Here is a 25,308-nt window from a genome sequence, read left to right on the forward strand (position 1 = left end):
GACAGCTGGTGCCTGAAGAAAGAGTGAAACAAGAAGGCAGTGATTAAAGCAATGGGAAAGCATGGAATTCCATGATGGGAAATCTCAAGTGTAGCAAATAAAAAACATACTGTAAGATGATCTGCAGCCTGCAACACTTAGACCCAAAGGTTTTTTTTTTTTAAAAAAAGAACAAGTGCATATTTAGATTGAAACTGGATTAACGAGCCATACTGTGGCTACAGGACTCCAGTTTCATATAGACATTCCATGTATATATTTGTTTTTAACACACCCTTTTCTATTTCTAAAAAAAGCCAGGCTACATAACTCAAACACACAAATAACAACATATTCATTTCAGCACAATAGTCACCTCATTTCCTCTACCCTTGCCAACTCCTTCTGTTGCACTTTCAAGGGTGTAATTCAAAGCAAGCTTTGGCCATGAAATATGATCTGACTTCTGAGTTGGAAAGCAAACATCTCATTCAAAATGCAGCCTTTTGAAAGATTATACTAATTTGGACCCTCTTTTCTATCAGTTTTAATCTCTAGGTATAACTTCCAACAACAAACAGGATTGGTAAGTTTTAAAATACAATGAAAGTTAAATACTTTGCAGATTTCATGTATCCTGCTATTGTCAGTGCAAATTTAACTTAATTATAATAATTGCGAAAAATTCAGCTATACAAAAGCCACATTTGTGCTGTTTTCTTGCCTGTATATCCAATTTTGACACATGTTCAAAAGCAAGTTCTCTCCTAGACCATTATTGTTTGTGTGTATGTGTGTTTGTGCAGAGCAATGATTCAGTTGGCTTTCTGTGATTAAAAGAATTTTAAATGAAAACAATACAATAGAAGATAATGAGACAGTTTGTGACACATCCGAGGAAGTTGTTGGTTTTTCAGTTGGCTTTATGTTTTCTTTATATTCCACATCATTTAGACACAACAAAGCATAGCTGATTTGTTTTGAAAATATTTGCAAGGATATTGAACATGAATTGTTTTTTGACTGGACTGCCCAGTTCAAAAGGTATCTTTCTCTGAGAAGAAATAAAGTAGCTTAAAATTCTTTGATGAAAATAAAATAGAAGCGAGGCTTAAACCACCCTAGAACTTACTTTTATCATAGGAGTTCTAGATAATGGTTTTTCTATCTGAGTGAGAGAAAAGGCAGCTGATGCTGTTTCAACATTGGAAGTAATGCCTGGGGATGAAGGAAATTAGAAGTCCAAAACATCTACAGGGCACCAAGTTGCCTACTGTATTTCTTCCCAGCTATGATAGAAACATGTATCTTCTGAGCTCAAGGAAGCATGCTGTGCATTTTCCTTTACAGTTTCACAACAGTGTCAGCAGGTAAACTTAGCAGCTTGTATCCTGAAATGGTTTGTAATGTACAAAAGAACCCTTTTCATTCACAGAAGAGATTCTAAGCCAATGGTGATTCTTACTGGCAAAGAGGAGGAATTATGTCAAGTCAGTCTTACCTTAACATCATTGGTTACCTCAGAAGATACTCCAGAATTTCACAATTCGGGGACTCACAGAAAGAAATTTCACCAATGAAAGCAACCTATGAACTCAGTTCTACTCCAATTTCTTTCTTTCAGCAGGCATCTTATATGTAAGCCTGCAGATCACATGTGTTTTCTGCAGCTTGCAATGTTGCTTTGGAGGGGATGGCTTAGAATGGTAGAAAGTGTCTCGGTCATGGACCTGGCTTGGACTGCAACTATGGGTGGGATACCAGCTTATTGAACTTGAGTGGCTCTTTCTTGGGATTATAAGAGGATGTGCTTTCACACCCAGGCAAGGCAGTCCATGGGAACTGTTGCACTACTGATATACATGGTATACTGGCACAGCAATCTCCACAATGTCTTCTTCTCATTGGAAATTTGGGGTATGGATGTCTCAGTACTAGAAAGTAGATCAGTCCAAGAAAGTGGCTTTACATCTGACACTTTATTGCAGTATCTTCATCGCAGGGACTAGGGAAGGGGTAGGTTCTGGCACCTACTACTGCTGGTTCACTTGTGGTCGGCAGAGTTCAGTGCGCTTGATGTGTGCTGCGTGCGCATGCGCATGCGCAATACTATAAAAATGCTTCTGTGCATGCACAGAAGCCAAAAACAAGATGCCAGTGCCTACAGTGTTGCTGGTAGAACCAGTTTGGGGGCATAGCAGGCCTGGGTCGCTACCAGTTCCAGCGATCCAGGCCGCCAAACCACTACCAGTTCAGTTGAACCAGTCTGAACCGGTAGGAAGCCATCACTGGACTAGGGCCTGTCAACTTGCTGTTAGTGGCAGAGAGCTATGACAATGACAGTAGTAGTAGATGGAGTTGTAGTGTTCTAAAAATTTAATTCAATGAGTAGGGATTTTCTTTTTCAAGTTGCCTATGATTCTGTTTCAGAATACTTTTTAATAATTTCATTAAATTGGTGCTTGATTGTGTGGTGCTATTTTCTTCGTTTTTGACTTCGATAGTTTTATGAGGTGAGAGTGGAGCTTCAGTCTTGTAGCCCCTGGGATGGTGCCACAAGAATCTTAATTTTATTACATTGTATGACAACCAAGAAATATGAATGGAAATACAACTGCTCAGAAGAAAAGATATTTTACATTTACATTATATTCCTTGCTCAAGGTATGAATATATTATGTGTTTACTTCTTTGGTCTGATGTTCTGAGGACACAAAGGTCTGCAGATATGTAAGCATCATGGGTTACAAATAATATCATCCTATAATCATAAACTATTGAATGCTATTTCATAGTATAATTTTATACATTTTTAAAATAGTTATAGAAAATTCCAAAATACTACCACAAAAAAAATTCATTGTAAATTGCCTGTGCTTAATATTTTCCAAGGCTGAGCCCTTAAAGTTACTTTCAGTGTTAGGAACAAAACTTGGCAAAATAAAAACTTATTGTCTTTCACCAAATACCTTTTCTTCATTATTTAGAATAACGAAGAAAATATTTAGAAGATAGAATCCACTTCTATCGGACCTTTCTCATTTTGGAATTAAAACACTGTAGTTTGTCTTTTGAATGGTATTGTTCTCTTTCTGAAGATCCAAATTCACAGTATTTGTCTATGTTCAACCACCCTAGGCAGCTTTCTTAGCATGTGAAAATGTAGATAATTCAGGATACATTTAGGGGCACTAAACTTTTGCACGCCACTGAGTTTCTTTGGGAACATCTTATCTGTTGATAATTGTTCATGTCTTATTTACTGTTATTTTGGTTTGTTCAAGTCAGTTTTTTATTATTCATGAACACCCCGTTAGTTCCTGCAGTCTTCTTGACAATATTTTTGTCAAGAATATTTTTGGAAGTAATTTGCCTTTGCCTCTTCCTAGGGCTAAGATGTAACAGCTGTCAGAAAGTTGCACAGCTGGTTTTGTGCCTAAGGAAGGACAATAAGCCATGCCCTTCTGATTTGTTTCTTTCTGGTGGCTTTACCACTACACCAAACTGGCTATTTATGCCTTAAATATAACTCCTTAAAATACTGCAATGCATTCCTTGTGCCCTTTAGAATGAATATAGAGCACTGCTCCTGAATCAATATCACATTTCCAGATTGTTTACAAGCATAATATGAAGTGTTTCCTTTAATACATAAAGAAGCTGTGATGAGATTATACATTGCCTTCTTCTGTGAACTGCTTTGGAATTAACTCTATTAATTCTTTGAGCCAATCTGGGGCAGTAACACCAGCCTATAAATTGGGCGACAGTGAGTTTTAGGCTCACCTTAGGCACAAAGTTTTTCAAGTGACTTTGGACCAGTCAATTTGTCTCAGCCTAGGGACAAGGTAAGGGCAAACCACTTCCAAAAACCTGCCAAGAAAACTAAAGACTAGCCCAGATGGTCACCAGGAGTCAGCACAGATTTTAAGGCACAAATTGAATTAGAGGCAAGAGTTGTAAATATACAAAAGGGGGTCATTTCTGTACCAACTTGCTCCTAACACTCCTTCCTTAGACAATTCTTGTTGCTTCCTTCTCTGCCAACTTTGCAAGGTCCATTAATAGCTGCAGTTTGCTGATCTTCTGCTTGTTGCAAAGAAGAATCTTTTTGTCCTTTTGTTTTGCTGGGTGGTTTGCGGGCACAGATGGGCAGTATTTATAAATACATTTTAAAAACAAGTAACAGATTTACCATTAAATAAGGTCTAGCAACTATTATTCAAAGGAAGTGGAGATGTATTATAAAAAGTTAGCTTTGAAGTATTACTAATGGAATAGTAAATTGCTTGGGTTGGTATGCTGAGAGCACCTTTGCATAGCTTAAAAATGGATTTTGTTCTGGGATTGTAAGGTCACTTCTTCTCGATATAAGCATTACATCTCAATCAGCGTTTTCTTCTGTCAATGACATCTGCTACTGAGCCTTTTATCCTGGTATGCAAGTTCTACAACCTGAAAGTAAAATGAATTAAACATACAGTAGATGTATTCTACCTCCTACTCTCATTCCCCTGGAAATAACTAACTAAATAACTAACTAACTAAAAGTGACTGTCATTGATCTTGGCAAATTCATTTATACCAAAGACACAACCCTATTATTGGTCACTGAATCTCAACCATGGTTTGTCAATACCTTCATTGAAAAGACAATTAGCTGATTGCTAAAGCTGGTTTTATGAAAAAAAGCATTGTAGGTCATTTCAAAATTGATTAGGTTAGAATAATATACCTATTCTAATTATCTTCAGAACCACAACATTGCTTTGTGATTATTTTGAAGAGAATAAATAATCTAGTGCTGTGCCAACAATTTCTCACATTTCTTTCCTTTAATCTGATGTAAAAAAAATCTGATGAAAGGGTTGACAGACTCAGGTCCTTATTTTAATTACAAGATGGCCAAGGGATATGTATGAGTGTCCTTTCTTGTTATACAACTATTGTTTCAGTGGTCTATAGATTCTCTGAAAGGGCAGCAATCACATCCTGCATCATCAAGCAACAATAAAAAGAACTTCAAATATTATCGGAAGTAGTTCTGAAGTATACAGAGAAGCAAAAAAACATAAGCCTGTTTTGAGGGGGAAATTCCACAGTGTTTTGACAGATTGTGATTCAAAGGATGCTGACACGCTCACTGAGGGCTTTCAACTCTGCTTCTTCTGGTTCAGGATTTTCATTGTGGTTAGGGCTTTGACTCATAAGGTGTGCTGGATACTGCAAACTATTGTCTCCTGCAAATTGTTCCCACCGGGAATCGTCACTTTCATGGGTGATATAACGCTTGCCTATTTTGCATTCAAGTTCCCGCAAATCTAGCCAGGCTTGGTAATCCTGTAAAACGAAATAGTAATTTTAATTAATATTCAAAAAACCCACTGAGCATATAAACAATATCGTAAACACTTCATATTCTAGCAATAGAGGGTATGAAAAAAAACCTTACTTTTTAAATGTTCATATATAGATTCATCTCAATATGCAGATGGACCATTAGTTCAACTATTTCAGTTTAATCTATGTTCCAGGATTCCTAGGTCTTGGATATGGGATTTGAAATCCAAATATAAGAGATGCCAATTTGGGGAAAGACGGTGTAACTAAATGGCAAGAGTGTTCCAGGATTCTGGCAGTTCTGAACCCAGGGGTGGGCTGCTATGGGTTCACCCAGGTTCGGGAGAACCCATACCTAACCTTATGGCCAGTTTGGAGAAACTCCAAATCCCATCCCTGCCTGAACCTTCAGGGCCCTCATGGAGCCTCAAGGAGGGGGGAAACGGGCCTCTCGGAAGGCCTCCAGAGCCCGGGGGAGGCAGTTTTTGCCCTCCTAGAAGCTCGAGGAAAGCTTCCAGAGCCCAGGGAAGGTGAAAAAGCCCACCCCCTCCACTTTGGTGCAGCAGGCTGACTAGGCCACACCCACCATGGTCACACCCACCCAGCAACCAGGCAGAGAACCCATGGCTGAAATTTTTGAAGCCCACCCCTGTCTGAACCCAGGATATTCTGCATGTAAAGTATGGGGTGCATCGTAACTTCTTGTCACCCAAGCAACACTGTAGACAATTCAATTAGAATTAAACTTGGACTCTGGAAAGCTATATATACTGAACCAGCCTGTACATGAGGGTATTAGCATTTAAACCAGTGACTTGTTTTTCACATGTCCAGGTAATTGTGCTCAAATCTGTAGCAATTGTGGTAAACTGTTATCCTAACTACAATAAAAAAGAGGTAAAAGGCATGACATTTGTAGCATTACCTGCAGCCAGGGGTGGCTTAATGTCTTGTCCACACTGTAACGTTTTCTCATTTTAACTTGCAACAAATTATTTATGAGATCTATAGCTAGAGAGAGAGAGAGAATACAATTTCAGAGGACACCATTCTCTAACCAAGTCAAAACAGGAAGGCCAAACTAATAATTCAGTTTTTGTCATCCATTCTGACCAAAAGCTGCAGCTTAAATGTATTGAGAAGAGAAGTTCAATTGAACAGAAAGGAGGCAATCATATCAGTCTTATTTTGACATTTTGATTCAACAGCCTAATGGGCAGGACCTTAACATATAATATCCAACTTCTTGTTTTGGCTTTTCTCTCTGCAGTTTTCATTGCCAGACAAGCTATTTGGCTGGAAAACTACAGTGGTAAAAAGTTAAATATGGTCCTCTTGTGGGCTGATATATCTATTCTCTATAGACAAATCAATGTGATTATGCTAGCATTTGTACCAAATAAGGAGATTTCAGAAGATGATTTTATATATAGAATATGATACTGTAATTCAACATAGGGCTTTAAAAAAACTTATTCTCTAGCTGCTGCATTCTCCTAAATCAATGTTGCAGTGTTTTTTGGTGGGAGGACAATTACAACTGGAAAACGTCCAATAGACTTCATTGGTTACTCATATGATAAAATATTATAAAACGAAAGTGTTATTAGCAGAGTTAAATGTATCTTACTTCCATGCATGGTGTAGATTTGGTTCAAAGGAAAGAACTTTCATATATTAAGTATTCTTCTCCAGATATCCACTCTCAACACATAACCATTTCAGCTAAAACAGCAGATACCAATCACTTCCAGGGGCGTAGAAATTCTCTCGAATCATTACATGGTTCCTCTTTATATCAGGAAATATATGAAGGTGGCTTGTAATGTATTGTTCCTATGAACACTTAGTTCTGGCTGTAAAACGTGCACGTCCATGTATTCTTCAATTTATTTTTTTTCTTGGTTAAACATGATTTGCTATTCGCAAAAAGTAAATTAAAAATGTGTCTTTAGCATAATTTGTCTGATGTTTTATATTAAGCTTCCACTTTAGAAATTTAGATACTCTTTAGATACTCTCCCAAAGTATCTGGAAGCTTCAGTTGGTGCAGAATGTGGTCTATAGTGAGGGGCAAAGAAGATAATATATAACACTCTTGCTCCATGAACTGCACTGGGTACCAATTTGCTTCTGGGCCTACTTCAAGATGTTGGCATCACCTATAAAGCACTATATGACATAGAAACAAGTTACCTACAGAATTGGCCTTGCCTTATCTCATCAGCCTGTTGTCATTCAATCAGGCAGGGAAGGTATGATGCAGAACCCATCAGTCAAACAATTTTGATTGGCATGGTCTAGGAAGAGACCCTTTTCTGGCCTGCTTTGTGGAAGGAAATGGTCTACAAGGAAGGAAAGCCCCAATCTCTTAGTTTTTTGCAAAGGGGTCAAAATCTGGGTATGCAGCTTTGTGGGGGAGGGCATGGAAGACTACTCAGTTGTGGGGCTGGCTAGTCCCATGAGAACTGGCCCCCTCTGCATGTAATAGTCATCAGGAACATTCTATAAAGCTTCCTAATGCCCTTTATTTTTACAAGAAATGAGCCATTTTTTGCTCATTTTTCCGCCCCCCTGGAATACTCTACAAGTCTCCTGAGGGCTATTCATGCCCTTTTTAAAAAAGAAAACTGGCCCATTTTCGCAAAAAAAATGGCCTTTTTGGGAGATTTGCAGAGTGCAAAAACTTTTTTTTAAATTTGCCTCTTCAAAACCTTGGTGTGTCTTACACTCCGAAAAATACGGTAATACACTATTTATCAGGACTATTACATTATTGTAAGAGTCTCATTAAACAATGTCATAAAATGCCCAGGGATATGTGTCTACCATCATTCTTTTTTTATAGTATAAGCTTTCAGAATTTTTTCAGAATTATTCAGAAGCCAGATCAAGAGTATTGACAGCTAAAAGAATGAGACTGCAACAAATAAGAAACATCCTATACATGGAAAATGTATGTTGTTTTATTAGCCAATTTTTGTTCATTGAAATTATTAAATTGCATCATTCTATTTTACTACTTTCTATAGCCTTTTGTCAACTGACAGGCAATTGGTGGCATAATGGTTTGAATGCAGTATGCGGGCTAACTCTGCTCACTTCCAGAAGTTCGATCCTGACCTGCGCAAGGTTAACTCAGCCTTCCATCCTTCTGAGGTAAAATGAAGACCCAGATTGTTGGGGGCAATATGCTGACTTTATAAATGCCTTAGAGAGTGCTGTAAAGTGCTATGAAATGGCATATAAATTTAAGTGTTATTATTATTGCTATCAGTAATTGCTAATTCCCACATGTACTTTCTGAAATTCCTAGCTTAACATGTAGAGAGCTGGCTTAACATGTCACACAGAAACCATGAATTATAAGCCTAAGCATGGTACTAATCACAGGAAAAGTAGATCCTAATGAGCTCAATGTTAATTTCCAGCATAATAAGAACATATATAAGTTAGTTTTTAAAAGCTGGACATCAAGGACACTTTCCAAATGTCTCCATGTTCCTATTCTACATTACTAGAAGAAGCTATCCAGCTGATACATACTGTAGTGTGTCTCTGAGGATGTACGGACTTAATGTACATACAGAGAGATTCAAACATGGAAGGATTCCATATCTGGTCAACGTCTTTGTGATGTTGGCAGTAATTCAATGTTCACTGGTATGTTTGGAGATTCAGTCTCCAAAAGTTCTTTGGAGAGCAGGAAAAAGTTAACTGCTTTAAGGCATTGCAGACATGTCCTTTTTGTGTTCCAGGGCTCACAGAAACAATTTTTGTGAAGCAAATCAGAAGTGCTGCACAATGCTACTCTAATAAATTGATGTATTTCAATGAGCCATAACTAAATATTTTCACTAATAAAGCTAAGTGGGAGTACAGCAGCATAGGACCCTATTAGTTCCATTAAAAGGATAATTAGTTGTATATCATAAAGTCTCACTCTAGAGCAAGGGTGTCAAATGCGTCACATGCAGGCCACGCCCACCCCAGCTCCGTGAATGGGGAAAAGTCATGAAACGTCACATGACACCAATGTGACACTCCAAGTGGGACACCTGTGCTCTAGAGGCACTCTGTCTCCAGGTACACAAAAGGAGGAAATCTGTAGTCAAGTAACTTCTTGAATGTTTTCTTTTGATTTTTGATAAAAAGAAAATAACTTACCCACTTTCTATTTAAAATATTTATAAAATCACAGAATAATAAACTGAATGTCAGTAACAATATTCTCTTTAATTTTATAACGATATCTTTTTAAACTTTGGATTTGATTGTGGACAATTATAGATTCTTATTATTAGATGATAGATATATAATATCTATTGTTGGAAATCATCTATGGAATATATGATAACATTTATGAAAAGGAAAATGAATTTAATTAATAGAAATGTAAGTACAATAAATAAAAAAATAAAAAAGTAAGTAAATAAATACCTTCATGAGAGATTTCCTTCCAAGGATTAGGTGGATACATAAAAGCAGCGTTCTGGATTTGATCATGAATATCCTCATCTTCATTGAATGGAAAAGTACCACTGAGGCTAACATAGATAATGACACCAACAGACCACATATCAAGTGATCTGTTGTATCCTTTATTTCTCAGAACTTCAGGAGCAAGATATGCTGGTGTACCCACAAGTGAACGTCTGAATGACTTCTCTCCAATAATCCGGGCAAAACCAAAATCACAAAGCTTCACCTATTTGATACAAAATTGATGAGACAACTTTTATGAAGTAGAGCTATATCCAATATCAGATAAATTACTTTTTACCTATACAATGGAATAATTGATATCCTGATAACTGCTCCCTCTTTTCCACATGCATCACACCCGTTTGTTGTAAAAGATTTTATTTCATTTCATTTATTAAATTTATAGGCCGCCCAATCCCGGAGGACTCTCCCGGAGATTTATGAGAGTATCCCGGAGATACTCTCACCTACTGGAGAAAAGGGGTAGATTTGGTATGATGTCAATTTGATAATGGACAAAAATAGTTGAGAGCTAAAATCCTTATATCTTTGATAAATTCAAAAAAGAGTGATATTAGTATGGTTCATTGTGGTTCTTCACACAGCCAGATGTTCAGACTGGATTTGACATTTTTATCCACCTATCAAGTACTTCCCAAGGATCTGGGACAGGCAGATGTTGATGTTATATACAATACAATAGCAGAGTTGGAAGGGACCTTGGAGGTCTTCTAGTCCAACCTCCTGCCTAGGCAGGAAACCCTATACCGTTCCAGACACGTAAGTTACAATCTGGAACTCATCTTCACATAACTTAAAGCTTATATTATTAGAGGCAATGATAATGCCATAATTCCCCATGATAGCTAACTAACTTATATATATCATGTGGGTTCTCACATATAATTTAATCTACATCCATATAATTCATATTAAAATCAAGATGCATTGATTCACATTTTGCAATTTATAGAGGTGTAAAGTGATAAATTTTACTGATTCCATATTTGTGTTAAGGAACTACAGTCATGGAAAGCATTATTAGAACAAATAATTAAATCATACTCTGAGGAGCTCAGCTTCAAGAAAATAAAACATGTTTCCTTTGGTTATTTTCTAAAAAAATAATTTCATATTTCATTGAAAAGCGATTAATCCTATAAATCACTTTCAGTAACGTGCTTTGTTTTAATAAATGATTGAGCTATATTCCTGCAAAGAAAAATATTCTGACTTGCCTGTGGAAAAGGGTCAGCTGATGCTAGCAATACATTCTCTGGCTTGAGATCGCAATGAACAATGTTTTTAAAATGAAGATGCCTCAAAGCAACAAGAATCTGTAAAGAAACAAATCAACTGTGTTGCAACATAGAAAAGCCATTCAATATTTATTTTACATATTAATGCATTCCTAGAATTGTGATATAACATCAACAAACACAAAGTTGGTGATTGATTTGAACTGATTTTAAAGATTTTATTTTTATGATCCCATTCCAAATTGGAACAATAACTTACAAAATGAGAGGAACATAGTATTAAGTTTCCATAAAATGTCACAAATACTCTATTGTTATCACCGACTCTACAAAAACATTGGCCAGTACATACTGTCATACTAATTCAGGAAAAAGCAGTTTTAACAATTTCTTTGCTTAACCTGAATTGCACTGGAGAATTTGTTCAGTTTGCATTTTAATATCCAATTACCAATTCACACCTTCTGAATCAATACATGAATAATGCCACAGTCATTTTTGGTATTCACACTTCTTAAGAGTTTTGCACAGCAATTTTCTAAACAAAAATATGTATACTGATGAAATACTATAAAGGAAAACTGCTTGTAAAAAAATGTGTCGATGATGCAAAAATGCCTACAAAATGTGTAAATTAGGAGAAACGCACATGAAATATCCTTGTAGACTTTTTTTTAAAGAGAAACTGCAAACTCATGTAGAAATAGGACAGGGCAATTAAGATCTGAAAACATTACAAACCAAACAAGCCAAAATTGGCTTGTAGCTTCATTTTTCCAAATGGCTTCTTTCATACATAAAGAATTTTTGAAAATGTATTTAATTTATAGAATTGAATCTCACACAAAATGAAGTATATTTGATGTCTATCCTAATAGACTCTTCTTACCTGTGTAATTAAAAATTTGGTTATCCTCTCTGGCAACCTTCCTTTTTCACTTGACAAAATCATCTCCAACATATCTCCATGGAGCTTCTCCATAACAACAAACACTCTTTCTGGTGTCTCAAACATGCACTCCAGATTTACAACCCCCAGGTGATGCAGATTCTATAATAAAAGATAAACACTATATAAATGAGCCAATTTGTCTCCATGCAATGACAAGGAAATATTATGTTATTGTGCAGCCATTCATTTTTCAAGTCCTTTGGCACCAGCGTAAGTGTAACAAGGCAGAAAATACATTAGGAATGATATACTGTGCTGATTAAGTACCCAGGATAACAGACCTGCTTAGAACTTGTCAAAAATTTGGTCTGACACATTAAATTTTTTCTCTAGATAGGGAACTGGTCTACTTTGTTCTAATCAAACTACAGGTCCTTGACTTACAACAGTTCATTTTGCGACCATTCAAAGTTACAAGCATTGAAAAAAGTGACTTGCAACGGTTTTTCAAATTTACGACCACCGCAGCATCCCCATGGTTATATGTTCAAAATTTGAATGCTTGGAAACTGCCTCACATTTATGATGGTTACATCATAATTCTATGAATCTGCCCTGAGTAGTGTCTCTGATTTATTAACATTTTAAAAAAGAGCTTGTCTTTAGCATCAAGGATGTAAAACCTTTGCCAGTGATTGCTAACCTTTTTGTCCTCGTGTGCCGAAATCTCTCAAATGTGCGTGCCACAGCCATAATACATTGCACCCCATGCATGTATGCACAACACCCTGTGGTTCCTCCACCCTTGCACATGCGCATAACTCCACACGCTGCCCCATGCATGTAGAAGACACCCCCGTGCCCTGTTTTGGACCTAGCAGGCCTCCCTGAAGCTTCCTAAAACCAAAAATGGGATGCGGGGGTACACCACATCCCCTGTGTTCCCCCACCACCTGCATATGCGCACACAACCCCCCATATGCACATGTGACCCCCACCCCACATGCATGCATGCGCATCTTCCATATGCATGGCAGAGTCCCAAAAGTCAGCTGGCCAATGGGAGGCACACACACATGCGTGGTGAGCTGAGCTGGATGGGCTCCGCATGCCACAGGTTCACCATCACGGACCAATGCCATTAGCATTTCACTGTAAAACCATGTATACTGTACTGCCCCATTTAAATTTAGTGTTCACATCCAGACACAGGAAGGCTTTCTTGCTGTAAACACTGCTGCTAAAACTGCAGATAATTCTGAACAGAAGTTGTCATCTGCCTGTGTTCAAAGGAAAATTCATTCTTCTTTCTCTTTCCCTCCCTCCTCCCTCTCTCTCTCTCTCACACAAAGACACACACTCCTCCCCCCCCAAAAAAAATATACTACAAGCCTCTCCCTTTTTCTAAATGACTGATATGGGTTAACTTTACATTGTTACAGAACCTTAATATACACTCAGAAAGACCAGAAGCCAGAAGCAACTGCACCATTAGCCACTTTAAACCCCCTCCTATCCTTACATGAAACACAAACCCCCAACCAATCAGAACACACCTCCACCCAATCAGAACACAGCCAAGCTCCCACCCAATCAGCTCAAACCCCGACTGGCAGTTAAAAGGAAGAAACACCTGAGATCTCACATTGCTCCTGGAAGCACGAAGCCTGAAGATGACAAATGAGACTTCGTCGAAACGTCGCTAAGACACCTCCAATTTTACGTGGGAGAAAACCCAAATAACCAAACACCTATATTTGTGTGTGTGTGTGTTTTTATAATCTCTGTGTCTGTCTGTCTGTGTGTGTGTGTGTGTGTGTGTATGAATTATATGAATTATAATTGTCATATGTTATCTTACCGATGTATATTAACAACTATAAATACCGGTCATTTTGATTTCCAATTTGCTGTATTTAAAACAGATTAGAAATTATCTAAAAAGAGACCTTACTTGAGAAGTTTATCTGTTGATTCAGTGTAAAAATTGGTTCCACAGATTTCTTCTGCTGGAGCCTTTCTCAGTAAGTTTTATTGCCCTGCTCTAAATTAAATACATACAGGATATAATTGGTAATTAAATAAAAGATACCTGTAAAATTGCAACCTCATTACGAAGCTGGCTTTCTTGCTTAGTTGGAAATCTCAGTTTGTCAATGATTTTAATTGCTACATCTCTTCCTGTTTTCCGATGTTTTCCTGTTTGATGAAAAATATGCCAATTAACATGATCAGGTCTAAGAAGCAGTACCTTCTTAAAATTCACCTTTTTCTTTTAATAAAATGTAAGTTTTGCCTTTTATAATGGGAATTTTTGTCATCCAATTAACGGTTAACCCAAGGCAGGTTTCCCCAACTAGAAACCCTGGCATATTCTAGGATTACAATACCCATTACTCTCAACTACATTTTCCACATCAAATATAAAGACAAAAGGCAATAAATTTCCTTCACATTTAATCCTTTTTAAACACTTCTGATAGGGCAAAAACAGTACAGTACTGTTACTAAGACTGTAGATAATTCTGAACATAAGATGTTATCTGATTCTGCCTATGTCCAAAGGAGAAACTCATTCTTTTTTATTTATCTATTTCTTTCTATTTCTATTTCTATTTCTATTCTCTCTCTCTCTCTCTCTCTCTCTCTCTCTCTCACTCACTCACACACACACACACACACACACACACAAACAAACACATGAGAGAGAGAGAGAGAGAGAGAGAGAGAGAGAGAGAGAGAGAGAGAGAGAGAGAGAATAGGATAAGAAGAAAAGTTATGTGCCATTCTCTTTTTCTTGCTCTACATAATATTTTATACATATTTGCAAGAGCAAAGGGCTACGAATCTATCCAAACTACATAACAGAGCTTCATTTGCAAACTACTTCTACATTTTGTAGAAGCAGAGTTTGCAAATGAACCTCTGTTATGTAGTTTCTTGACATTTTGTAAAATGTCAAGAAATTATGAAACTTGTCTAAGAACTAAAAAATAATATAGTCCATAATTTTGCCATGCAAACAGACCAGGCATTTGAAAGAAAGTGCCACTAGTCATACTCCAATATGTGCAACATGTTTCCCACAAGTTATTATAGAAAAAGAACTGGATGAATATGAAGCCAACTCTCAAGTGAAGCCAGTTTGGTTCCGAATTTTGTTCAGCAGCCTGAGCAAGTTTTTCCTTTTAAAAAAGCAGCACAGTAATACTCACGGGGGAGTAAATTTCTCAGAATTCAAATTCAAAAAATGCAAATGCAAAAGAAAATATCACAAAGTGCTTTCAGATAATCATGAACAGTATGTCTCAAATTATAAAACATTGTGCCACTTGTTGAAAATGATGAAATAAGTATACTGCCTTTTGTTTTCCATGCAATTACCTTTTGAATAACTTCCTATTTATATAACATAAATAAATTTTAAATTACTAGAAATCCTGCATTTACATTTCATTTCATTTCCCCAATGTATAGCTAAAGAGTCTTACCCCCATAAACAATTCCAAACTGTCCAGATCCTAAAACTTCATCTGGAAATATTTGATATACTGTACTGATATCCTGTGGATACAAATGTTTTGCAACTTGAATTAATTTCTTAAAACTTAAATTAAAGCAAATAGCATACAAACATGCCACTGAATTCTGCACAAAGGGCAGTATCCTAAATGTTGGCAAAGGCGGTTTAAATCAATTTTGGTCAAGGAGGTTCTATTGTTTCACTCTACACTGCCCTAATCCAATCTGTTGGTGTTCTAAACCCAGTCCTGGGTATCACCCAGTTTAAAAAAAAGACACTGAAAATTGGAAATAAGTTCAAAGGAAGTTACTGTGGTGGTGAAAATTCTAGAAATCAAGCCCTATGATAAACAGTTAAAGGATATGGGTATAATTGCTTATGGAAAAGGTACTTGGGAGATATGTGTTCACCCAGTGGCTTCACATAGATGTTGAATTGGTGCAGAGATTGCACTGAATCCTGCAGCACCCTTCAAGGTAGAGGCTAAGGCAGTGATGGTTAATCTTTTCGGCACCGAGTGCGTGCATGCACTGGAGTGTGGGAACTCGGAAGCGATCAGCTGGCTGGTGCACATGCATGTCATCAACAGCTGTTCTTCTGGGTTCTGGCGCATGCATACGTGCCGACTAGCTGGTCTTCATTAGAATCCAGAAGAGAGCAGCTCTTCACCAGTCAGTGCTAGAACCCGGAAGAGCAGCTGGCGATGATACACATGCCCACAGTGCCACCTGTGGCACATGTGCCATAGGTTCACCATCTTGTGGCTAAGGGATCTTTCTCCCTCCCCCCCCCCCGGCCCTCAATCACCACTGACTGATATCAAGAGAAAGGAGAAGAACCAGTACAGTAAGATGCTGCCCAATCCCCAGAGCTGGTGCTGAAAAATACCATGGGTGATGGTATCAAAGGCCTCTGAGAGGTGAAGCAGGACACAGATGGATGCACAAGACCCATCTTGCTTCCAAAAGATATCATCCAAAAGTACAACATGCTGTTTCCATGTCATGCCCAAGGCTGAATCCTAACCAAAAAGGGTCCAGAAAATTCACTTCACTTAGGATCCTTTGAAGCTGCTATTTGCTATCTTCCCTGTAAGGGGAGGTTAGATACTGGACAAATTTTTTTTTGTCTAGTATAGTGAGATCCAGCAATGGTTACTTGAGGAAAGGGTGAATTAATTCGTCAAGAGGCAGAGAAACAACCCAAGGAAAAACTCTCACCACTAGAACCCATTCACATGACATCCCCTGAGCAGCTTTAATTAGTCAGGAGGGAATGACTAAAGAGCAAGTGGCCATGTTTACAGTCATAAAGACCCTGCCCACTTATCAGGCTGACCAGATAACAAGGCAAGACTTTGCTCCAGGCATCTCCTTTGAACATAGAACAAGACTAGTGTCCAGCTCAAATGAATTTGACTTTATCCAATAGACTCTAAACAAATTCTGCTACATGGCTCTGCTGGGGTATTTCTGCAGTCCCTCTACCAAGGATGATATGTGTTATCTAAAATACTATCTGCAAGTTCAATAACAGCAGAGAAGTACTGATGCTTCACTGTTCTTATTACTATAAAGTAGGCCATAATAGCATCTGTAACCCATGTTCAGATGAGTTCATCCCTTGTTGGGCCCGAACAATGTTCTAGGACTTCTCCCATTTTATCTTGCTCAGTTCCTCTATAAAACATGGAGAATGATAGGATCCACAAGAGAGAAAAGGTTACAAAGGTTCAGTCCTATGTAAGGTCTCAGCCCTCCTGTTCAAAGTGTCAATCAAGGTCTCAAATGCACTGTGCAACAGACACTCCAAGCTCCCTTGGAAACATAGCCTATGACTATGATAGTAGCCATGAACTCCTGAGCTGCATAAGATCTCACACCTAGAGAAAGCAGATTAAAGTCCTCCAAATGTGTAAGTCTACAAGAGGAACCAACATGGAAATGAAATCTAGAACCCAGGCAAGGAGGTTGCTATGCAGCAGGAAGGCAGGTATAGTAACAACAGGGAAAATGTCCATTTAAGGAAGGAACTTTCTCTTATTAGATTCATTTAATGTCTTCTATAGTGCCGTGAATGGAATTAGATTTGAACTGAGAATGTCTTCATTTGTTTAACTATACTTAAATGCAAGTAAAGAATGGGGGGGGGATCATACTGCCGCAATAAAATATGGAAGTAACTAGTGAATTACCACATTCTCTTGGACTTCACAATTGGATACAGAAATACTTATGGATATATTTCCTAGAAAGAAAAAACCCAATTGTTATTTTGTAACATATAATATCAAATAAAAGGATACTGTAAAAGAACTGTACTGTACTGTAAACTAAATAGCAGGTAGTCATACATGCATTCGTGAGAACTTGCCACATGCAAAGAAAAAACAGGAATAGGAGTAAGGAATAATATATCACTTCGATGTAACCAAATTAAATTAGAATTGAATTGTAATGAAAATATATTTAAATTTTGCCTGACTGTACTTATCTGATAGCACACTGACTTGAATCCCTGCCTACTGGTATGGATCTAAGTCATCAACAACAACAACATCTTTAATGACCCCCATAATCCCTTGTGGGGTGGAGTCTGGGCAACTGAATGGAACAAGTAGAGTGTTTAATGGCCAGATACCCTTCCTGTTGCCAATGTGGAGTTTTGTTCAGCATATATATTCTCATTGTGCCCTGAGAGAGAAATACCTGTCTCTACCTGGGATCAAACTTACAGCCTACTGATTGTAAGACGAGAGTTCCACATCTAGGCTACCACACCACTCTACTGGTATGGACCTAAGTTCTGGGGTAAAAATGCAGAATTTCATTTCATTCTTTGCACTCATGTATCTACTATCCTGTTTAAGCATTAGTTCACTATCTAACAAACTGTTTCTAATAAATGTCTGTTGTTGATATAAGTCGCTTCAATGATGTGGAGATGGCAACTGAGCCTTTAATTGGTCTGGGATGTTTCCGTGTTATAAATGAATAGGGGTCAGAGATCTCAGACTTACTGTGTAAACTTGGTCCTGAACCAGTAGATGCTCCTTTAGGATTGACAGGCATCAGGGCATGCTGGATTGCCATTTCCCACATTCTTGCAACATCTGGGCCACAACCATTTGTGAGAACACTGTTATTAACTGAAAGACTTGGTAGGTTTTCAATGTTTTCCCCAACATAATAAATCACATTAGCTGTAGTTATTTCAAAGCAGTGGGGATTTGCTTCTTGTGATAAAAAACTGAAATTTTTTGCAGGTTCCAGGGATAGTACTTCAGACAATGGAATTTCCTGTGAAGAACAGTTATTCATGTTATTCCAAGACTTCTTTTCCAAAGTTTGTTTATTCTTTGCAGGACTGGTGTTCTGCTTACTTTATATATATAAATACTGATTTGTTCCCAACTTTTAAGAACTCCAGTTCTCAGCTCATGAAGTTCTATCTCTTCTGTAATTTTCTGGTCCTTACATCTTGGTATTCCACCTGGGGAGGAAGCTAAATGTTCTTTATAGGGTTAAACTTTGAGAACCAAGAGCTTAAACTTATCTTCTTCTTAGCAAACTAACTTCTAAAATCAGGGGTTCCTAAACTTTTTGCCATGATCGCTCCCCTTAATCTTAATGTCACTCTTCCTTTAAAAATTCAATTACACAGTCAACACAAATGATCAATGAAAACAATACAATGAAACTTTGGTAAAGGTAGATTTATGTTAAGATAAAAGGTAAATGTTTCCCTTGTCCATTGTGTCCAACTCTAAGGGGTAGTACTCATCTCCATTTCCTAGCCGAGGGAGCCAATGTTGTCAGAAGACATTTCTGTGGTCACCTGGCCAGCATGTCTATATGCTGAGAGCACAGCTCAGTATTCGGGTACACTGTTATTTTCCAACTAAGCTGGCAACCAATTATCTATTTTCATTTGCATGTTTTCAAACTACAGGAGCTGGGGCAAGAACAGGTAATCATCCTGTCCTGTGGTACCTGGATCTTGAACTGACAACAAGCTAGCATCTTAACCGCTAGACCAGTGTTTTTCAACCACTGTGCCGCGGCACACTAGTGTGCCGTGACATAGTGTAAGGTGTGCCGTGGGAAAATTACTTTATATATAGTCAATATAGGCACAGTTAAATTTTTTTAACATTTTCTAATGGTGGTGTGCCTCATGATTTTTTTCATGAAAAAAGTGTGCCTTTGCACAAAAAAGGTTGAAAAACACTGCGCTAGACCATCCAACCCCATAGATTTATTCTAACAATGGACAAATAAAGAGATTCTTCACACTTCTTCTCGACATGGTCTATACCTCCATGTGAGAGATATACCTCACAGTTTGCAAAACCTTGTTCTAAATAGAAACAGCTCAATCCTAGACACACACACACACACACACACACCTTGTTCCTAACAATCTACAAATCACTAAAGTTTTTTTTAACTTTATTCATTTATTTATTTATCACATTTTAAAACCACCCATCTCCCTCACTCACAAATATTCTGCTAGAATCCAGATAGTCCTTTTAGCCAAAATCATGGTTAATATTAGAATAACTGAAAAGATAATTGCAGACAGCTTTCTTTATTCTTAGAAACCCCAATTTAAAAAAAAAAGCTCAGGGAAAGGTTAGGTTTAAATATTACCTCCTACATTTTGCATGGCATCTGCCGATTTAAATATTATAATTATGTATAGTAATTAAATGATAAATATTGGCATCAATAGTGATGTATTAGACATTAGGTTTTTACAAATCATTTGATGAGTTGATTTGCTAACTACCCCACTGGAAATGTCTTCTGGGCATGCAAATGCATGTCCAAAAGATCTCAGGAGGACCTGGAAGCAGTTATTCTGAGCTTTCAAAGCAGCAGCAGCTGCTCCATGGCTTTGAGAAGCAGATCCAGAGGAATGTTTAATTCATCAGTGAAAGCTCATCAGATAATTTGCACAGGCTAACTAGAAACATTGGAGAAACTTGGTAAGATCAAGTTTAATTCAAGGTTTGGAAACCCACAATTTCCATGCTAAGTATATTAAAAACATTATTCTTGTTTGCTCAGATTTAAACTGGAGCTGAAGTCGGATTCTCCCAAATCACTGGGAAAACTAAGCCAAGTTTGTTTCCTAGACATTAGCATGTGAAAGAGACAAGGACCCTCCCCACTCCTAGCAATGAGATAACCTTCTTCAGAGGACAACTCTCATTATTGTTATGGCTGGATTTTTTAATTATATATATATTTTTTAATGTTGTGCCCATCCAGAGCCAATTGAAGTCAGGCAGCATCCAAGTCCAAATAAGTATGGAATTAAACTTCGCCTTAAAAGTGAACCCATTTTTACCTTGTAATATTTGCTTTCAGTTTCATTTTGAAACAAAGTGATGCATTTGCTATCCAATCTCCAATAGTGCCGTTTCCTCTGTACGGAAATAAAAAATTCAAATACTTTAATTACTAGTAAAGAATGGAGCTATAATGAAATAAAATAAAATAATGCAATGACGTGGATTTAGACAAATTAAGTGGTTGCAGTTAATATACATAATATATAATTAATGTAATGTAATGTAATGTAATATGATATGATATAATACAATACAATACAATATAATACAATACAATATAATACAATATAAAACATAATATATTATATAATATATAATATTATATTGCCTAAAAGTAATGTGTCAAATCCAATCTCCAGTAGTGCTGCTTTCTCTGCATATTTTGTTATGTTATTCTCTGAAGACTTTATTTTCTTCTGGGTAAAATAATATTTTCCTTGCCAACATTTATACTGTACAAAGTTTCTATATATCATTTCACATTAACTGATCAGATGTAGACTGATTAACATATAACATTTTGAGTCAATACTGGTATTATATGTGAAATATTGAAGTGTTAGAAAAAGGATATTAATTAATTAATTTATTAAATTTATATATTGTTTTCAGATTATACATAAGGCACTGTTCAAAGCAAGAAATTGGGATCTATCAATAACAGTGTATCAGGCAACCAAGCTGTTCTTGACCAGCGGTCCCCAACCTTTCCAGTTTTGTGGACCGCCAGTGGCAGTGGGGGAAGAGAGGGAATGGTTTTGTGTGTGTGCCGCTTGCACAAATGCAGCTTCGCGCACTCACCCACTGCTTGCATGGCCCGGTTCCCAAAAGGCTGTAGCTTTGCACCAGACTGCAGAGTGAAAGTTGGGATTTCCTTTTCTTGATTTCATACTAATCAACATAAGCTAATGGAAAGGAACCATGGAATACGTGGTGGAAATATCTATTCTTATAGACATCAATGAGAACAGATTACTCAATACAGGGATTGTTCCAGACGCATGCGTGAACTGCACGCGTGCACGAAGATGCCGCCAGCCCCATTCCAACCGTACCGGTTGGAATGGGATGAGCAACCCACCACTGGATTGTTCCCTTTATAAAAACTCTTAAATGAAATGTTACAACTTAGAAAATAATAGATGTTAGATGTTATTCCAATACATACAATAGGAAACCTACGTTGTGGCAACACCTGAGTGTCCCTTTCTATACTTCTTTGAACACCATCCCAGGTTGTTTGCTTTTTGTGTGACTCTTGAAGCACTTTGTATACATGGAAATTAAACTGCAGCATACACAATGTAATCATGAACAATGAAAGACTTCTGCAAAGAACCCTGAATGTTCTTTATTTCAGTGTTAAATAAATGAATAGGTTCAGCTAATTACTTACTTACCAAACTGTCTTTGCTTGTGTAGTGAACCATCCATCCTTCTTTTATTACTGTACTACTTCTCCTTTTTGCATGTTTGACAGATTGTACCACTCTCATTAATGGGATATTATTGCTTGTTGAAGGGCTTGAAAAAAGAACAGCAATGAATAACATCATTTGAATGAAGCTTTCAAAGAGAGACAATTTAAAGTTACTTGTTCAACTCATGTAATTCTAAACAGCTATTTATTGCAGCATAATAATATCTAGAATCTCATTCATTTGTTATATATAATGAACCAACACAGAAATGTCACTAGAAGGTTTTAAAATGAGCTACATGGCTACCTGTTTTGTATGATCTAATTGCATTTGCACTGTGCAGAAGGTTGATCTAGATCACAAGTATCAAACTCGTAGCATCACTGTTGCTGTTACGTGATGTTTTCCCATTTGTGGAGCTGGGATGGGCATGGTCTGTGTGTGGCACATCCGGCCCATGGGCTGCTAATTTGGCACTCCTTATCTAGATCATATATAATTTACCTTATATCTAAATGACACATTCAATGAAGAAGAACATTAAAATTATATTATAATAAAACTAACATGGAACTTTAAATTTAGACACATATCATTTGATCTCAGTATGATATCACTTGGAGAAAAGAACCAAGAAACTCAAGATGGCAAACATATCCAACTGACCTTTCTACTCCTATTTTCCCACAACCATCCTGTGAGGTGAGTTGGCTTGAGAAAGTGTGATTGGCCCAAGGTCACCCAGCTGGCTTTCATGACTAAGGCAGAACTAGGACTTGGTCTCCAGCTATCTAGTCAAGTATCTTAACCACTAGATCAAACTGCTCTCTCACTATGCTAAACTCACTATGCTAAACTTACCTGATCATTCTGTTACTCTCATCATGGTCAAGATCAGTGTCCTGCATGTCTCCACTATCACCTGGATTCACAGTCACCATCTCAGCATCAGGCGCCATAGAATCTTCCATTTCATCTAAGAGGCCACTGTTTCTTTCACTGTCATTGTCATCACTTCCCTCTTCCATCACTATATCAGTCTCCATTCCAGGGCTAAGCAAGTCTGGAATGTTTTAAAAAAAACGACATTGTTATAACAATCTGGAAAAATAGTTCAAGCTGAATTGGCTACATTATCCCAGATCACATAAGTAAACCTTATCTCATCCTCAAGTATCTAAATCTGCTTTGGAGGGCTCTTTATCTTTGGAGCAGATTAGTTGAGAGAAGGAAGAATAAAACTTCCTGGCTCATTGGTGAATACAAATTTAGTCATTGGATGAAGCTAATTGAACAGAATGTTATATCTAAACAGTATATCTACCTTTATGTCTACAATAAATATAGAAAACAGAAGTGAAAATACATCAGGAATATTCTCTAACTTCTACAAAAAATACTATCTTGTACTTACACAATGCATGTGACCATGCATTAGCATATTAGCCAATGCAAAGCATTCTTCCTATTAATAAGCAAGAAACAGCACAACTTTTATATACAATGTAGGCATACATAATGATCCATTTTATCTGTGGGATGCAAAAGCCTGATGAATATAAGGTAAAGATAAATTATTCCATGGACTCACAGATATATTATTTTTGGCAACAATATAAATAGTTTGTCCTGGTCAAAGACATTGACTGCCTTTAATGATATTTTTCAACTTCTCTGTCTAATGTAACACCCTGTATTTTTTGTTCATCTCTGGTTCATCTATATTTTTTAGCTTTTTAAGATCAGCTAATATTGGCTTCCATCTGCTGTAATCAGATGCATATAGGTGAAAACAACACAAGTGAGGGAAAAGCATGAATAATAAGTAGCATGTCATGTAGTTAGATATAACTAGTTTTTTAATCTCATTTCATCTAATTATATAAATTACAAAACTAGATTAAGCCAAAATCTTCTCAAAAACTTGAAAAAAGAATAAGAGGAACAGAAGGTATAAAAAAATAAAGTCAAAGACTTTATGAAGTAGCAGATCACCAGGTGTTATTAAAGACAGGAGAGCAAATAATGATTAGTAGAACTATTGACAAAATTAAACAACATTTTAGCATTTTGCTGTAGCCCACATTGAATAAAATAGTGCATTACAATATGAAAGCTAAGCCTGTAAATATATTAAAAATATCCACAGATTACAAAAAAATATTTCATGAAATCAATGGCAACATGTAAAATTCAAATCTTTGTCACAAAGTGTCATATTCTAAGCATTTTCTTATCAGCTTTATTCAAAATTGAAAACACACTAGGGGAATCAGCCTTTCCTCTAGTATCTTTTTCTGTAAGCTTACATGTTTTGTGCCAGAAAGAAATTGTTTTTCTTAATTATCTTCAGTTAGAATAATATAATACTGTAGCTACTAGTACTGTAATCTTGTTTTTCTCTCTTGAAAGAATTTTCAATAAACATTTTTCTAATCCTGGGCTGGTTGTTTAAGGATGGCAAACACCCTTGTGTAATTTCCTGAAAGTCATTCCCCTTTGGCAGACATAACAATTGCAGAGGCAAATATGATTTGCCTACAAATTGATTCATTTTTAAGAGATTCTTCACAGGAAAGTTGCTTCTAAATACTGAAAGACTGCACTACTGAAAAAAGTATGTTATAAAGACAACATTGATCAACTGTTATTTCTGGAATATAAATATTTTTAATAACTGTCTATAAAAACTTTAAAATGGGCTCTTTAGGAACTCTGGGGTTCCTAAATCTCGACTTCATGATAGACCTTGATTGCAGTGACCGTAGCATGTATAATATTTAAGTCTCATTTATTTTTTTGATCAGTTATGGACAACATTTTTAGGTCAAAGTCTATTCCAAAATGGTTGAATGATAATTGTATGCCAGAACCTATATTCCAAAAGTGAGCAGACCCAATATCAAGAAAAGGGTTTGGCTTGTCAACAATCACAGAGTTGGTCCAAGATCTGCAGAAGAAAATCTGAAGGCTGCTTGCTTCTTTCCAATATGGAATTCACTTATGTTGATGCATTAAAAAAATTAGAAAAACTGTTTTTTCCAGAT

At 36.9% G+C, this 25,308-nt stretch overlaps 1 protein-coding gene across 2 annotated transcripts in view; it reads right to left on the bottom strand.

Annotated features, from left to right (window-relative positions):
• Positions 1–4,795: 4,795 nt before the first annotated feature.
• PRKD1 (protein kinase D1) overlaps positions 4,796–25,308 on the bottom strand; it is a 111,501-nt gene continuing 90,988 nt past the window's right edge. For both annotated transcript variants that reach the window (XM_087723226.1, XM_087723228.1), the window contains exons 8-19: positions 23,123–23,324; positions 22,241–22,364; positions 20,837–20,914; positions 18,498–18,777; positions 17,673–17,725; positions 15,447–15,519; positions 14,048–14,154; positions 11,953–12,114; positions 11,043–11,141; positions 9,760–10,027; positions 6,245–6,330; positions 4,796–5,319 (exon numbers count right to left, since the gene is read on the bottom strand). In XM_087723226.1, the coding sequence (XP_087579352.1) occupies positions 5,101–5,319; positions 6,245–6,330; positions 9,760–10,027; positions 11,043–11,141; positions 11,953–12,114; positions 14,048–14,154; positions 15,447–15,519; positions 17,673–17,725; positions 18,498–18,777; positions 20,837–20,914; positions 22,241–22,364; positions 23,123–23,324 (1,751 nt within the window). In that variant the 3' untranslated portion in view covers positions 4,796–5,100. The remainder of the gene's footprint in view (positions 5,320–6,244; positions 6,331–9,759; positions 10,028–11,042; positions 11,142–11,952; positions 12,115–14,047; positions 14,155–15,446; positions 15,520–17,672; positions 17,726–18,497; positions 18,778–20,836; positions 20,915–22,240; positions 22,365–23,122; positions 23,325–25,308) is intronic.

The sequence above is a fragment of the Thamnophis sirtalis genome, unplaced genomic scaffold, assembly GCF_051295495.1.
Source record: "Thamnophis sirtalis isolate CommonGarterSnake01/CBP01778 unplaced genomic scaffold, rThaSir2_p1.2 scaffold_1, whole genome shotgun sequence".
In the NCBI taxonomy this organism is placed as follows: Eukaryota; Metazoa; Chordata; class Lepidosauria; order Squamata; family Natricidae; genus Thamnophis; species Thamnophis sirtalis.